Source organism: Saccopteryx bilineata, chromosome 1 (assembly GCF_036850765.1).
Source record: "Saccopteryx bilineata isolate mSacBil1 chromosome 1, mSacBil1_pri_phased_curated, whole genome shotgun sequence".
Lineage (NCBI taxonomy): Eukaryota > Metazoa > Chordata > Mammalia > Chiroptera > Emballonuridae > Saccopteryx > Saccopteryx bilineata.
Window position 1 is genome coordinate 240600567 of NC_089490.1, and position 16875 is coordinate 240617441.

The 16875-nt window shown below is 56.8% G+C and overlaps 1 protein-coding gene across 7 annotated transcripts in view; it reads left to right on the top strand.

Moving 5' to 3' along the window:
• The window catches only part of NAV1 (neuron navigator 1), a 176177-nt gene that overhangs the window by 94165 nt on the left and 65137 nt on the right, over window positions 1–16875 (top strand). For all 7 annotated transcript variants that reach the window (XM_066239148.1, XM_066239156.1, XM_066239173.1 and 4 more), the window contains 2 exons: window positions 12319–12421; window positions 15332–15679. In XM_066239148.1, coding sequence (XP_066095245.1) covers window positions 12319–12421; window positions 15332–15679 — 451 coding nt within the window. The remainder of the gene's footprint in view (window positions 1–12318; window positions 12422–15331; window positions 15680–16875) is intronic.

A 16875-nucleotide genomic window follows, 5' to 3' on the forward strand; every position in this document is an offset into this window, starting at 1 on the left:
CAGTTCCCATGGCAACCAACGGTTAGTGCCAAGAGCAGGGAGAGCAGCAGCCGTGAGTCGTCCCTGGGGCTCCCCCAGATGGACAGGGGGCACAGGGAGCAGCTCTCTGTGATGCAGGCGGGAGACATGGCCAGGGCACCCGAGGGCCAAGGGAAACCCTTTGTCATTGAAGGAGGGAGAATCTGCTGGCTGGAGCGGGTGGCCCCTCTATGCTCGGCCATCTACTCTGCATCCCATCTCATTAAAGATGGATGGCCCCAGGAGGCACTGGGCGGGGGTTACCAGCTGCTAGGGCCACTTGTCCCAGAGGGACTGAGGATCATTTGCAGAGCAGGCCGGGACCACCAGCCCTGAGTGAGCAGCTGCAGGGAGAGCTTGGGATGGTGGCCTTGGCAACGACTATCAGCAAGTCCCTGAGAACAGGTCCATCCTGTTGACAAGTGTTAGAAGCTAATCAGGAGACCCATAAATAGCTGGGCGTCTGTGCTCTGGGCTCTGTGTTCTGTGATTGTCACTGAAAAACTGTGACGGGCACCATGCATGGTCCCCTGAGTCACACCTTAGGGGATGGGCACTGGGGTTGGAGTCTCAGAAGCCGATGACAACCCAGCCCCCTGCCTCTCAGTCTCTGCAGCTGCGGAATGAGCTCTCAGGGCACCTGGCGCACAGTAGGCATCTGATACAGGTCTGTTAGCTCCCTTGCTTCCAAAGGTAGAACGATAGATCAGATGAATTCTGCCAAAGGGGTACTAAGTATTTCAAGAGTGCAGGCTGGCCAGACCCTAAGCTCCCGTTTCTCTTGTCCACTCTCTATTCTCAGAGTCCAGCCTCGTTGGGCACTAAGTTCCCCCCCGAGGGTCCTCTCCCAGGCTCAGCCTCCTGCTCCAGCCTGGAGGGGATGCATGGCAGGGTGTCTGGCTTTGCCATGTCCCCAGCACAGTGTCCTCCAGGTCTGCCCCAAGGACACCCAGGCAGCTCTGTCCTCCCTGGGGTCTCCCACCCAGGCCCTCACTGTTCCTTGGCCCCGTGCAGGTAGCTCCCTGCTTGTGCCCACGTCCCCAGCCCCTGCCTCCACCCCAAGGTCTCTCCCAAGGCTGCCCCCCCCCTTAGTCGCCCTTTCCAAGCCCTGTGTGTGGTTTCTGGTCCAACCTGGACCTGATTCAGCACTCAGAGAGGGGTCTTTCCCTCTTGCCCCATCTCTGTCCTTTGAGGTTCCTCCAGGAACCCTGACACTGGCCAGCCGAAGGACATGGGGTGTGGGGAAGGGGCTGAATGTAGATGGGGCGCTATAGCTTGTCAGACACAGGACTTTTTTGTGGGAATTTGGCTGCATTCAAACGGTGACTAATCCTGAGCTGCTTGGTGGCTGCCACACAGAGCCAGGGCCACCACAGGCTGTATGGAAGCTTTCAGCTGGTGGGGGGCAGAGAAGGCCTGGCTTCCTCCACTGCCTCTTCCTGACCCTCTGACCATCTCTGGACCTCATTTGGATAAGGGTCCAAGGCTCTCCAGAGTGACACCAGCCTCCCCCTCCCCTTCCTCACAGTGGTCCATAGTTGGAGCCCAGGCTGCTCCTGCTGGGGAGGAAGCCCAGGACGTAACTGCGGCTCAGTTCCTTCCTCTCCTGTACCCCTCCCCACTCTCAGGACTGTGGGAATGGGGTTCATGCTCTCCCTCAGAAGGAGAAACTGAGGCCCAGAAAGGCCAGGCTGTTTGCTCCCAGGGACTGTGACGCAGGGGTCTCAGCTTCCAGCCTGTTGCTCGAGCCGCCCGCCTTCTAGAGAAGTGAGGACCCCGTGGCTCCTCTGGGTGGAGGCCAGCTAAGGGTCAGGACAGGGTCAGGAGGAGGGGAGTGGGAGCCTCCCGTCCCACACCTGTGCTTCCTGCGAGGAGAAGGGGAAGGCGGGAGAAGGGGCTGAAGCCCTGCTTTGGCTGCAGCTGGCTCCCAGGCTCCTGCCTTGGACTTGGACGCTGGACTTGGATGGAGACGAGGCGCGTCTGGGGGACCTGATGAAGCAGCTGAGCGCAGCCGTTGGTCTTGGCAGGCGGGCAGCACAACCTGCCCACCAGACGCTCTAGGAAGGTTCTTCCAAGGCCAGAGATGCGCAGGTTCCAGAGCAGAGACAAAGCCCCGGCAGAGGGAGAGAGGCCCCCCTCCCAAGGAAGTGTTAGGCAGGAGCCGTGATGGCCAGCAAGGCCCGAACTTGCTGGAGGCCACTGTCCCAGAGGGAGAGAACCTGGGCCTGGCTGGCAGCCCGTCACTCATCTGTCTTCTGGCAAAGCTGCCTTGTTCATTCCATGGAGGGGACAGGCCTCTTCGTGCGGCCTGGGAGGGCTGGGATCTGGCCTGTTGGTCAGAAGGGGGACCCTCAGCGTCGTCCGACTCTGTGGTCTTTGTTGTCACTTATCATTTATTTTGGAAAAAAACATGGACTTTAGAGTTGGATGTGGACTCGGATCCCTGCTATGACCCTTACACAAACTGTGTGACCTTCGGAAGTTAACCGCCCTCTCTGAGCCAAACATCTGTAAAGCATACAGCAGGTGTGATGAGCCTTGGGACCGTAGTGTTGCAGGACAGGATGGACTTCCATGTTTAGCTCATGCTCAGTCCAGAGTGCATTAAGCAAATATTATTTCCTTCCCCCACCCGCTTTCCTTCCTGCCTGAGAGAACACTGCCTGCTTTTAACTGCTAAGTTTCACCCTAGGATTTCTCTGCCTTTTCCTCCATGAGTTGTCCTTAAAGCGAACCTCGAGACTTCTTGCTTCAGTTTGGGCCCAAACCCTGCAGAGGGACCCTTTGGTCTTTCTTTGTCCAAGTCTGATCATTTTGATGGGTAGTAAGACCATTCCTGGTGGTGGGGGACACGCATTGGTGACAGATGGGCTAAGCCTGAGGGTCCTCAGTGGTGGGCAGCAGAGGGTTGAGGGGATCAGTGAGTGACATAGAAGTCTTTTCTAGAAATGGGAACCTCCAGGGAGACAGCTGGGCAGGAGGAAGAGGCAGCTTCGGGCTGAGCTGTCGATGTTCTTCTGGGGAAGAGGGAGGTTCTGGAGGCTCCTCAGGCAGAGGGACCTCGCCCCTGCCCTGCCCAGCTTCCTTCCTCAGAGTCCTTCTTCAAGCCAACCTCCTGCTCCTTTGTCCCCAGCCTAGCTCTGGGGTCAGCAGGCTCTGTCCTGTCAGCCGAGGCCCCTGCCACGGGCAGGTGTCGGGAAAGGAAGTGATGTCAGGGATGCAGGAGCAGGCCGGGGCTGGGCGCCCGGACGGGGTGTGAGGGTGGACAGTGCAGGTGCAGGACACAACAGAGACCTCGCCGTTGCTGGGGGTGCTCCTTAGTCCAGAACTTCATGCTCCGGCAAGTCCCGGATCCACTCTGTCCTTAAGAACCTCAGGATGAGCCCTAACGTGAGCAAAAGGCAAACCCTTCTAGAAGGAGCTGTTGACATCAGAACACCGGCCGCGCTCTGGCAGGGCCGCCATTGAACTCTCAGAGGTGATGGAAGGGCTCCCTCTCGGCACCGTGGTGGTGGTCACCGGCCATGGGGATGGCGTGGTTACTGAGCACCAGAAATGTGGCTTGTGCAGCCAAGAGACTGAATTTCACATTTTTCTTAATTTTAATTGATTGGAATGTAAAAGATGCTGAGCCTCGTTCGTCGTTAGGGAAATGCAGATTAAGTCTGTAGCAAGCTACAACTGCCTACCCACGGGCACCAAAAGAACAGAGGCACCCAGGGTTGGAGAGGAGGTGAAGATTTAGAACCTCGCCCCCTGGTGGTGGGAGTGTGCGAAACCGTCTGCCCGTCCCCCAGTGTGTTACATGTGGCGTCACCAGGTAACCCAGTGTCCCAGAGAATGAACATGGCTGTCCATATAAAAACTCGTATATGAATTTCATAGCCACTTTAGTCATAAAACAGGCAGTAATTGGATGCACCCCAAAGGCTCATCAAAGGATGAACGGATGAGTGAGTGTGTTCGTACAACGGAGGATTATTCAGCCCCAAAGAGGAGTGTGGTGGCAACACCTGATTCAACGTGAAGGAACCTGCACGCATAGAGCTATGTGGTCACTGGAGGCCACACCTGTCTGTGGAGACTTTCACGTGAAGTGTCCAGAACAGGCAAATCCACAGAGACAGAAAGTAGGTTGGTGGACACTGGGGGCTGGGGCAGGGCAATGTCGGGGATGATGGAACAAGAGAGTGGTAATGGTTGTGCAGCTTTGCCAAGGTGCTAAGAACCGCTGAACTGCGCACTTTGAAAGGGCAAATGTGATGATAGTACGTGGGTCCCATCCCAGTTGGTATGTACACGGCTCAATTTGCGGCTGGAGGCTGCCACACTGGACCGTGTGTCTCTAGAGTCAGACCACCTGGGTCCAATTCCCAGCTCTGCCATTTGCTGTTACCGCTTTGGACAGCTCACTTTACCCTGTCTGGGCCTCAGTTTTCTCAGCTGTAGGATGGACGTAACAGCTGGGGACAACCTCAGGGGATGGTCATGAAGATTAAATGGCTAGGCACTAGTCTAGCTCCTAGACTAGTGCCTGCACACAAGCTGCCAAAGAATTGGCCACAATTAATATTACTAGTTTCATGACCAGAAATTCCCCAGGACCTCCCCAATGGTTGTCCACCCCAGGCCCGCGCCCCCCCCCCCCGCCCGGCTGTCTGCAGAGACAGTTCTCTGCTGTGCCAACTGTTGCTGTAACAACCACTCCCTGCAGCCGGATTTCATTGGAGCAGGTGTCACATGATGGGGTTAGGCAGCATCACAGATAAAAACATTTTAAGTAGATCTCGAGGTCCACTGGGCGGGAGAGACAGGGCCTTCCAGAGCTCTGGCTCCTGTCCTGCCCTCTGCCCACTGCAGGGACCAGGCTGGGCATGGGAGTAGGGATGGGGGAAGTGGCTCCTCCCTCCTTATCAGAGAAGCTTCTTGACTGAGAACAAGGCAAAGGAGCAGAAGTGAGACAACCTGGCGTGGATTTGGAGCCCAGTCCAGTCCCCCATACTGTCCAGGGCAGTGTAGCAGAAAGGCCAGCCAGTCTCTAACACTCTGGCCCTAATTCTGAGTTTGCCAAGTGAAGCCACAGGTCCTGAGCCTCCCTTGCGAGCCAGGTGCCGCTCTCTGTCCCCAGGACTGGAAAGGCTCCCCAAGGCGGGTGCTGCAAGCTCTCGGCTGTTCTTCAAGGATAGGGTACAACGTGGGCACAACCTGAGGCCAGGTGTAGGGAGGCCACCACTGGCCCAAGGAATGCAGAGCCCAGGAGGGAAGGACTGGTGCTGAGCAAAATGCAAAGGGAGGAAGACCCTTTGGGCTGCTCCCAAGCCTGACAGCTCCCAGCCCTGTGGCCACTGCAGCTGAGGACCGGCAGTGCCCCCTCGTGGCTATGCTCAGAAACCAGCCCCAGACTTTGGTGAAGGCTGGACGGGGCTGGCATCCTCTGAAAGCCTGACACAGAGACTCCTCCTCCCTGAAGCCTGCAGAGGGGACCGTGGGCTTTCCCAGAGAACAGATCTGCACCCAGGGACCGGCGTGGTCTGAGGGCTCAGGACATAGCCCAGCGGCCTGGCATCAGGGAAGCCAGCCCCAATTGTATGAGGAATATCCTATCCTGGGGGTGCGCTGCACTGTATCAGCATTTCTCAAACTGTGGTCCAAATTGAGGACTTGCAATGATGCAGACTCTTGGGCCCCCTCCTGGCCTGCTGAAACATGAGCTCTGGGTGCTTCCTGGCACCTGCATCTTCAACGCACTCTGGGAGAGATAGAGATGCTTCTGTGTGGGCTTCACCCAGTTACAAAGCTATAGAGCCAGACTGTCAGAGTTGGTTAGGGGCCTGGGTTGTCCTTTACCCCAACTCCCTTATTTTACAAATAGGGGAACTGAGGCCCAGAGAGAGGAAGTAATTTACATAAATGTGTGCCTTTGGGGAAAACCCAGCTACAACTCTCTATCTGCCTGGAGCTGCTTTCCTTCCCCACACTCCCTGCCTCACACTTCCTCTTAGCCTAGTGCCCATTGGGAGACACATGACTGAGGGTCTTACTCTGATGATCGTTTTGCAGTGTGTACAAGTATTAGTGTACACAGTGTATAGTGATACAGTGTATGCAATATGAGGTATGTTATGACACAATGTATATAACATGAACAGTGATACAAGGTATGCTGTGATACAGTGTATATAATGTATACAACTGTCAAATCCTTAGGTTGTACATCTGAAAAAAGAGAAAAGGACAGCCCTGGCCAGGTGGTTCGGAGTATATAGCATCATCCCCATGCATTGAGATCTGAGGTTAGATCGTTGGTCAGGGCACATATGAGAAGCAACCAATGAGTGCACAACTAAATGGAACAACTAAGTGGAGCAATGAGTTGATGCTTCTCTCTCTTTCTCTCCCAATCCCCTTCTCTCTCTCTCTCTCTCTCTCTCTCTCTCTTTCTCTCAAATCAATAGAAAAAAAATACTTTTTAAAGAAAGAGAAAGAAAAAATGTCAAAACTCTGAGTAATCGGGACAGACACCCATCTGGCAATTCCAGACCAGGGGTGACTGTGCACAGTCTGGCTCCAGATTGGCTTCCATCTCGGGGGTTCTCCGGTCCCAGTTCCGCACATCCATGGGGCTCCGCCCACTTCTTCAGTCCCGGCCCTTTGCTGGAATCACTCCCCAGGCCACATATAGCAGGAGGGCCTCTAGGCTGTCAGCTCCTGGGCGAGAGGGCTCGGGATTCTCAGACAAGGATGTCTGGGGAGCAGGAGCTCCCAACAGTGAGAAGCCTGCGTTTTGTCACGCTGCAGGGTTCTGTGACAACCACCCCAACAATATTGTGACTTACGTGGGGGGAAGATGAGTGAAATGATAGGATTAGTAACCGAGTAAATGGTCCCCCACTGGTGTGCTCCATGGAGGTGGAGAATCTCTTGCATAGAGGCCCACCAGCCTTCTTTCTAGGGCCTCTGGGGTCATCAGATTAGGAGGAAAGAGGTTGGCGGGGGGGGGGGGGTGATTGTTGTGGGGAGCAGTCGCAGTGCTCTGCTGGAGGGCAGGGAGATTTGTGTGGGCGATCACGCAGCTGAGACACATGCTCTGGAACCAACAGCCCTGGCCGGGGCACTGCTCCCACTCACAACCTGGGTGACATCCGGCCAGCCTTCCCTCTCTGGGCCTGCGTGATACCTTATCCCCCGCCCCCATCCACCATGTATGAAGTGAGAACATGGGTCATTCTTCCCAGCTCTTGAAGTATTCTTCCTTTGACTCTCTCTGGTCCTCCTGTCGGTCCCCGGCTGCTCACAGCAAAAGCCAGTCTCGCTGTGGACGTAAACCCAGGCCTCCGCGGCCTCTGCCGGGGCAAACCTGCTCATGAGGGTTTTGAAACGTGGGTGGAAGTAATTAAGAGCGCAACAGGCCATGATTGAAGTTGACTTAATTGTAAGCTTGTAATTAAAGTTGTATAGAACTTGGGGAAATTTGCCTGCTGGGTTACGGGTCTGCTGGAGTCCCTACTCCGTCCCACGTGTTCCTGATCTGTCGTGGTTGTGGCCCTCCAGTTGGAGGCACCACATCGGGTTTTAAACTGATAGCCCAGAGAAGGCCCCCAGGCCCAGCTTCCCGCAGCTGAGACAGGCTGCAGGGGCCGATGGAAGATGGGGCTTCAGTTCAGTGCAAAGGTGGGTGGGGGGCCAGGCCTGTGAGTGCTCTGATATGAGCAGCCATTTGCAAGGCATCTATTATGTGCAGGTACCAGGCTGAGCCCTCCACATGCATCAGCTTCTTAATCCTGACAACGACCCTTCTTGATGAATACCATCACCCTGCCCACGTCACAGAGGGGAGATGCCTTGTTCCAGGTTGAACATGCTGGAGAGGGCAGTGCCAGGGTCTGAACTCAGGTCTTTTCGACACTGAGAACTATCATTGTTCCTTCCTGCCCCTGCCTCTCTGAACTTGGTCAGGGGGCTCATAGCCTTGCCCTGCAGGGGAAGCCTGTTCCCTGCTCTGACGTCAGAGCAGACAGAAGGATTCTGTCCTTACCACACTCCCTTGCACCCTGGACTGTCCTTCCGCAGATTAATCAACTTCTGCTCTGCCACGTGGGAGACACATCTACACGTGGGTCTCTGTTTGTGTCTGCAAAAGTTCTGGATGGCATGTGTCCGATGCTTGTGTGTATGTGGGAGTATCCACAGCTACTGGCTGGACCAGGTGGCAGGGGGTATCTTCATTTTGAGCTGCTGCATTGTAGGGGAAGTAAGAGTCGCTTTGGCATCAGACAGACATGGAGGTGCCCGGTGTGGTACGGTCACAGAGTAGGCATTCAGCACTGGGCACTGCTGCACCTGTGTCTCGGGTGTACTTGATGACTGTCCACTCACCTCAGGCTCATGTCAGACAGTAGCTCTCTGTGGTGTCATGTAACGGGCAGCAGTGTGTGAGGAGAAGCATCACCCCTCCTGCCGATGCCCAGTGCACACTGGACAGGTGTTGTTGTGGCGACTGTACGTCACCATGGTGAGGGCTGGGTGAACATGTGCTTGCTGCCTTCTAGCTGAGGAGCACGTACAAACACACACACACATGCATGTACACACATACATATATACATGTACATACATGTGTGTACACACAAATCCACATACATGCGTGTATACACATGTACACATAAGAGCTTCTAGGTTGGGTAAGGGTGAGGGTGGAGTGAATTCTTTTGCAAATGCCACTGGGTCCTACCATTAAGCTAGAGCTGTAGGTTTGCCTGGGGTCATAGGTATGTGTGTCCAGTTGTCCGACCTCGGCGACGTGCCTGCAGCCTGCTGAGCTCCGAGGCCTTTTGTTTTTGGTTTTTTTTGTTTTTGGTTTTTTGCATTTTTCTGAAGCTGGAAACGGAGAGACAGTCAGACAGACTCCCGCATGCGCCCGACCGGGATCCACCCGGCACGCCCACCATGGGGCGACGCTCTGCCCACCAGGGGGCGATGCTCTGCCCCTCCGGGGCGTCGCCATGTTGCGACCAGAGCCACTCCAGCGCCTGAGGCAGAGGCCACAGAGCCATCCCCAGTGCCCGGGCCATCTTTGCTCCAATGGAGCCTCAGCTGCGGGAGGGGAAGAGAGAGACAGAGAGGAAGGCGCGGCGGAGGGGTGGAGAAGCAAATAGGCGCTTCTCCTGTGTGCCCTGGCCGGGAATCGAACCCTGGTCCTCCGCACGCTAGGCCGACGCTCTACCGCTGAGCCAACCGGCCAGGGCTATCCGAGGCCTTTTGTATGCTCAGGTCAGCCCTCCGGTCCTGAAGCCATGCTGCCCCCCCAGGAATGAGCTGCCACCCAGGAGTGTTGGGTGCAGCCAGCTTCTCAGGGACCTCAGCCACCCCAGAGGAGCCTTGGAGAAGCAGGGTGGCATGCCCACGGTGACCACCAGAGGGCACTACTAGGCACAGAGGGAGCTGTAGGTGGAGCTTCCTGGGACCTCCAGGCCACCGCAGAGCAATTCAGGCTGTTCCAGCCTGGCTCCCCACATGCCCTAAACTTGCACCTGGGGGGGGGCTTCCTTTAATGTTTCCCTGTGCCCTCCAGCTGGTCACCCTTCCCTGGACCTCAGCCCCCCTCACTCAGTGGTGGGGTTGGGCTGAGTCCCTTCCAAGGACTCCATGGCTGTGACTTTTAGCAAGTCTCTGGGACTTTGGAGCAGTTCTGCTGACATGAACATGTGGCAATGGCTTGGTGGTGGTGGGATTGTCTTTAAAGGAGCGAGATGAGAAAGAGGGCCCAGTGCTCAGTGCAGTGAAAGGGGAGAAAGTGTCTCTTTTTCTGTTCGACCCCTCTGTGACCTAGGAAACAGGTGGACCATCCCAAGGCTGGCCACTAGTCGTTAATATTTTTTTCCTTAAAAAAAAACAGCCCTGACCGTTGGCTCAGTGGTAGAGCGTCGGCCTGGCGTGCAGGAGTCCTGGGTTCAATTCCCGGCTAGGGCACACAGGAGAAGCGCCCATCTGCTTCTCTACCCCTCCCCCTCTCCTTCCTCTTTGTCTCTCTCTTCTCCTCTCACAGCCAAGGCTCCACTGGAGCAAGGTGGCCCGGGCGCTGAGGATGGCTCCATGGCCTCTGCCTCAGGCACTAGAATGGCTCTGGTCGCAACAGAGCAATGCCCAGATGGGCGGAGCATCACCCCCTGGTGGGCATGCTGGGTGGATCCCCGTCGGGCGCTTGCGGGAGTCTGTCTGTGCCTCCCTGTTTCCAACTTCAGGGAAAAAAAATAAAACAACAACAACAACAAAAACCATCTTCGTAATGGGACACGTATCTGTCCATTCTTGAAATGTTCCCTGAGCCCCCGCCATGTGCGGTCACTTGCTGGGGGCATGGAGACGCACCGTGTCAAATCGGAAAGAACAGGAACGTCTTCTCGGACGTGGCTCTGCTGGTGCTATGTGCTGGGCGTGTGCTCATCAATGGATTTCATCTCTCTGAGTCAGTTTTCTCATTTGAAAAATGGGACAAGAGGATGACTCCTTCACAAAGTCTGGGAGGATTTGACACTATAATGCATGCAAAGGGTTGGCACACTCACAGCCTCAAGGCGGCTCCTGGTTGCCATCTTGTTGAGACCGCACACCCCCAGAGGGGCCGGTCTCCATCCAGGTTTTTCCCTCATCTCTGCTAAACCCATAGAAAACATCGCCCTGGCCCTGAATCCCACATCTTGGCCCCCAGATAGGCATTGTAGAACCAAGCTTTAAAAATATGTATGTACACTTTCTATTCTAATCTGGCCCATGCTCCCTGCTAAGCCATCCATCAAAGCCGTGCCACAGCTCACAAGGTGGTACTTGCCAGGATAAACAGGCGTGGCAGCCACAGAAGTGATGTCAGGCTGGCGACAAAGCTCGGGCCCCTGGCACAGAGGCCTGGATACACGGTGCTGACCACAGGAGATGCCACCACCCTCACTCCAGCCTCCTACAGGCTCCCCGGGGCAGGAAGGGAGAGGGGCCAGGGCTGGGCCTGACCCTGAGTCCCTCGGCCAACAGGAGAATCAGAGCAGCTGCCTGCCGGCCAGCCCAACATCAATCTTGAAAGAAAATGCCCTTTTGCAGGGCTCAGAGCTGTTCCCTTTGGCCACTAAGGAACCTCATCCACCCACTGAGTTGGGCTGGTGGGGGGGGGGGCACTGAACAGGCAATTGGTTTTCAGGATTGCAGAGGGTCTGGGGGTGGAGGATCAGTTCCTGGGTCTGCTCCTTGATGTGGGTCCTGGACTCTCTCTCATGGATTGCCTCAAGGAGGCTTTGGGAATTGGATTCCATTAGGTGACCCTGAGTCGCAAAGTCAAAGATTAAGTGTGGGGCAGGGACAGGTCCTCTGCATGTTCGTCTCCTTTGAGCCTGCTGTGGTCTCCAGCATACAGTGTATGTCTGTCTGACAAGGGTCCACTGGACGGACTGATGGGAGCTAGGGGTACCCAGGTACCACTCAATCTTTTGTGTACTATTTTCACCTCAGGAAGGAGAGGGGTAGATTTCTGTTTGCTGTCCTAAATGCTCATCGACCCGACTGATATCCTAACTGCAAGCCAAGGTTGGATAAAGTGACCCGCTCATTTAAGATTCTGTGGGTGGGGCCACACCCACACATCCTCCTCTATAAGGATGGTGCTGTGTGCCAGGGTCCCGCTGCCCAGAGCCCAGTTCATGCTCCGATGATGACTATGCACCCCCTCCAGCCCCTCCTTGTCTAGAGGCGCTGTCTGAACTTCCAGCTCCAGAGTGTGGTATGGCCCCAGCTGGCTAGCTCCAGCTCCCCAGGGCCGGCTGTTAGCATCTCTTCCTCACTCTGTGATCCTTGTGTCAGCAGCTCACAAGCAGCTGTGGCAGTATTTACACCACAGACATTGGCAACCACCACACGCCCAGAGTCCCTGCCTTTGAGAGCCTACTGTTGAACTTTTACCAGCACATCACAGGGGATGGCGTTCCAGCTGACCTCACCTTGGGAAGCGTGGCCCAGGATGTTTGCTGTGAGAAGCAGGACCTCCCCAAAAAGAAGTAGGAAAAGGCAGTCACAAACGGGGAGGGTGTGAAAGGCGTGTGTAGACACAGCAGGCCCCAAGCCTGCAGCCCCTTTTCAAGGCTGAGTCTTCAGAATGGTCAAGGGCACGTGTCTGGGGTTTTAGAAGGCCTGAGAGGCAGGGGCCAGATGCCCCAGGTCTGGTGCCTGGGGAGATAGTCAATCTCTGCTCCCCTGACCCCCCCCCCAGGTCCCCAGCAGTGAGTCCTCCTCATTCACCCAATGCTTTCTCCTTCTCAGATCCAGAGTCCCAGAGGAAGAGGACAGTGCAGAATGTTCTGGACCTTCGACAGAACCTGGAAGAGACCATGTCCAGCCTGCGAGGGTCCCAGGTGACTCACAGGTAAGTCACAGGGTGGGGGAGTCATGCCCTCCACCACCCTCTTCTGTCTCCCATGCCAGGGGCAGGGCCCCAGGGTCTTTCCTCTGAAGTCTCCTGCATTCTGGGATTCCAGGGTGGTGGCCTCTCACCACCCAGGGAGGGTCTTTCCACTCTGAAGTCAGGTCCCCTCTTGTCTGTCCAGCCTGAGAGCTCAGAGGCGCTCACACAGCATCACCCAGACTCCTTGCTATGTGGCTGTGCCCCTCCACCTACTCTGGGGAGTTTGCAGACTCCAGCTGCTTGAGCATCACCTTCCCACAGCACCCCCCCCCCTCCACCACCAGCAGGGCATCTTGGCCTTAGTCTCCATGATTCAGAATTTCCCCCCACTCACTCCTTGGGCTGCCCAGATGAGCTCATGCTGCAACTCCGAGGGGGATAGAGGGCCGGGCTGCACTTGGGGGTAGAGAGCAAGTGAGCAGCAGCCAGGATTGGGAAATCACGGGAGTGAGAGACAGGAAGGCTCAGAGAGGGACAGGCAGCCTGTCCAGCTGGACTGGAGACCGGTCCCTCCCCATCTCCTGGGGTTGGAGCTGGAGAGCAGAGCTGGGACATGAATGATGGGAAAAGGATGTACTTTCTTAACCCAAGAGTGTGGCCAACAGATATCCGAACTGAATTTACATACCTCCCATGATGGAGAACTCATGACCTACCAACTCTGAGTGGAACTAAAATCAGGCCACCGTGGTTTTCACCCACCTTCTCGAGTTCCCCGGCTCAAGACCACCCTCCTCTCTACTCCACCCTCCTTCCCATCATCCCCCCACCCTCCTGTCTCTGCCCTGTGCTTCCCAACATCGACAACATTCTCAGTGGTGGGGGACAGAGCCCCTACTCTCGGGGGCCACCTCTGCTCAGGCCAGCAGGAGGGCCCTGGCTGCTGAAAGGGATCCGGTCATGCAGGTCAGAGGAAAATGTGGATGGTGGGTGGGCCTCCTGGAGACCCTGAAACTCAGGCTGCTCTATCTGCCTCCACCCCCCACCCCACATGGGACCGGGGTCTGGCTCTGTGTAGCTCGTCATTTCAGAGACCAGGTGGGAGAAATCTCGAACGTCCCCCTTCCCCATCCAGGGACAGTGCTGAACGTCACTCAGCACTGGTTGCCTGCCAGACCATGCCAAAGAAGGCAGAAAGCGCTCAGTGGCCAAGAGGGTCATACCCCGAGTGACTCACCCCCAAGGAAAGGGCAGAGGCTGTAGCTTTAGCCTCCTGGAGCCACTGACTATGAGCAGCCAGCTCCCCAAGTTGAGCAAAGCAGCTTGACCCCAGGCTGGCCCTGTTTGTTGGAGGGGAGGGTGTCGGTGTAGAGGAGACCAAAAGTCTTTTGCACACAGCTAACTGTCTCCCCTTACGGGAAAGGGAACCAGGGGCCCAGACGCTGGTTTTCTGTTTGCCGTGGACCCAGGGCCACTTCTGCTCTCACCCTGGGTTTTTGTGGTTCTCATCCCACACCTGGACAACCGAAATGGTGACTTCCTGAATTTTCATGGCCCTTTTACTTTCTCAGGAGCTTTCCATTGTTCAGTCCTGGGACTTGACAGGACATTCACAGAATCCTGGGTGGGAGGGCGCATCCTCCGTGAGTCACCTCGAGTCACAAAGGCTGATGGGGGCTTGTCTGCATCCCACAGGCTCAGAGCCCATGCCGGCTGCATGCAGGCACCGAGCTGGGCCTGACCTATAGATGGAGCATGCACGGGCCCCATGCCTGAGGGGCCCGCTGCCCAGTGAGTGTTCCCATCACAGTCATCCCCTGCCTGGAGCTCACAGACTCTATGCTGGGTTCGGTTTCTTCCAGAGAGTTCTGTTCCTGCCCTGCTTCCTTTATTTCCGCAGCAAGGGGAGCGTCTGGGTTACAGGCTAGACTGGGGAGGAAATGAAACTCACCCTGTGCTCTGGCCCACTGCTCCTCCACATAACATGCTCCCCGGATGGGGGCAAGAGGAGGCCTGGGGTCAGGAACCAGTGTAGTTTCTTCCCTGACCAACTCAGGCGTTTAGAGGCGGGTCTGGGGGTGAACACGGAGGAGGAGGAGGCTCTTAGTGCAAGAGCGAGACAGGAGCAGACAGGCTCAGACTTGTGGGTGTGGACGCAGCACCACCCACATTGTACACTGTTTTATTGCTAGGTATAGACTTACTGCGAACACCACTGTCCCAGGCCTCACCACCCTGTTGCCTATGCTCGGGCCACTGTCTACTGCCAACCCAGGTGTGCTTCCTTGGCCTGGCCTGAGGCCTGAGGCTTGGGACCCTGGACATCCCGCTTCACCCCCACCTTCTTCTCCTCTGTCCTCTCCATAGTCCAGTTACACTGTTCTCTGCTGAGGCTCCTCCCTGCTGCCCTGGGCCTCTGGTGGGAGCCAGTCTCACAGGGAGCCCAGGTTCTCAGAGCTTTTTCTGCACTGTGCACCCCACTCCAGACTGTGCTGTCTTGGTTTGGAATAAACTAGTTCTCTGCTCCTCTTTAGAAAGGGGAACAGGGTCAGTGATAGGCCTTCTGTGCTTTGGTGGCCAGACACCGCCCCCCCCCCCCCCGGGGAGGGGGGGAAATCTCACCAGCTCCTTCCTGTTTACTGAGCACATCAGGGCCAGGCCTCCCTGTATGGGACCCTAGATCTCTAAGAAGTAGCTCTCAGTTGCTGGGCCCACTTCACAGATGAGGAAGTGCAGGTTTCAGTTCAACGACCTCTTTGGCTCATGTCTCATGGCCCTCCTGGCACTGAGGTCATTTCTGCTGACAACCTGAGATGACAAGTAACAGGGGGGCAGCACTCACAAAGGGTGAGTGGCCTGGGGTGGGTGGGGAGCCGCTGGCTTGGGGCAGCTGTGCCTGGAGTAAACCGATGCCCTCTGCCCCCTCCCCAGCTCCCTGGAGACAACCTGCTACGACAGCGACGACGCCAATCCCCGCAGCGTGTCCAGCCTCTCCAACCGTTCGTCCCCCCTGTCCTGGCGCTATGGCCAGGCCAGCCCACGGCTGCAGGCAGGCGATGCTCCCTCGGTGGGCGGGAGCTGCCGCTCAGAGGGGCCGCCAGCATGGTACATGCACGGGGAGCGGGCGCACTACTCGCACACCATGCCCATGCGCAGCCCCAGCAAGCTCAGCCACATCTCCCGCCTCGACTCCGACGATGCGGACCTCAAGTCCGGCTACATGAGCGACAGCGACCTCATGGGCAAGACCATGACGGAGGATGATGACATCACAACCGGGTGAGGGCGGGCCCTGCTCGGGTCAGGGGGCGGGGCTGGGGGATGTGCGTCGACCAGCGGGATGGAACCCCTTACCAGAGGAGTGGAGCCCACACACTGGGGGGCTCGGGTCTACTGCGCTGTGACAAGGGGCCTCTGTGCCCCTCTGATGCACTTGGTCCTTCTAGATGTGGGTGTGGTGGGCAGGGCCACCCGCTGGGAGCTGATGCCTCCTCTCATTGGCTCCTGTGGCTGTCATTCAGTGGTGCATCCTCCCCCTCTCAAATGGCTGGTAGGAGGGGCCCTGGACAGAATGTTGGTCTCGGCACTTTTGCTAACTCCGTAGAACTTGTCTGATCTCATCTGCTTACCCGTTTGTGAAAAGAGGGTGATAAGACTATTTGTCTCTCCAGAGGCTGCTGGGAGAGAAAATGGAGTGTGGGGTGGGAACCAGCATGAAGTGGACACTGTAGCCCCTGTGCCTCCTCCTGTGCCGTCCTGGCTCCTGTCCCTGGCTCACCTTGTGGCCCGGTGTCCTCTGCTCGGCTTCCTTCCTCCTCTTCCTTCCTGTCCCAACCTGGTCCACCCCTTTCCCTGTCCTCGCCCCACAGGACCCTCATCTTCTTATCTTTTTCTGCCCCTGTTGACAAGGCGGCGTTTCTGCAGCAGCTTGATCGTGTGTGACCACATGGGGGAAGGATAGGAAGAAAGAGGAGCTGGCCAAGCCCTGAGACCACAGAGCCGCATGGGTTCTGAAAGCTTCCGGGGGGCCGTCTCAGCAGGCCATGTTTACACTTGTCCTGCTCACTTGGTTCGCTGACACCCTCCCAGGGACCACACAGGAAGTGGCGGGGGCTACCTCTCCCTCAGACAATCTCCAAATTTAAGAGGATAGAAGGACGAGAGGAGAGCTGAACTCAGGCCATCAGCAGCTCCCCGCCCAGGGAAAACCAGGAGGGACCTGGTGGGGCTGTCTGGCCAAGGAGGCCGCTCTGGAGCAAACAGCTGACGCAGGATTGGGGTTGTTTACTGCCCATAAACCCGAGGGCCCGAACCTCATTCAGTTGGCCAGCCCCTCCTGCGCGCAGAGGGCGGTGCTGGCCGAGAGGAGCCAGCAGTCTGGCCGGCTGCTCTGCCCGGGATTCTTCCTGTCGTTTGGGACCTCCCGGCCAGCTGGGCCGAAGGAGGCACAGCCCCTGCAGGAGCAATGTTCCTGA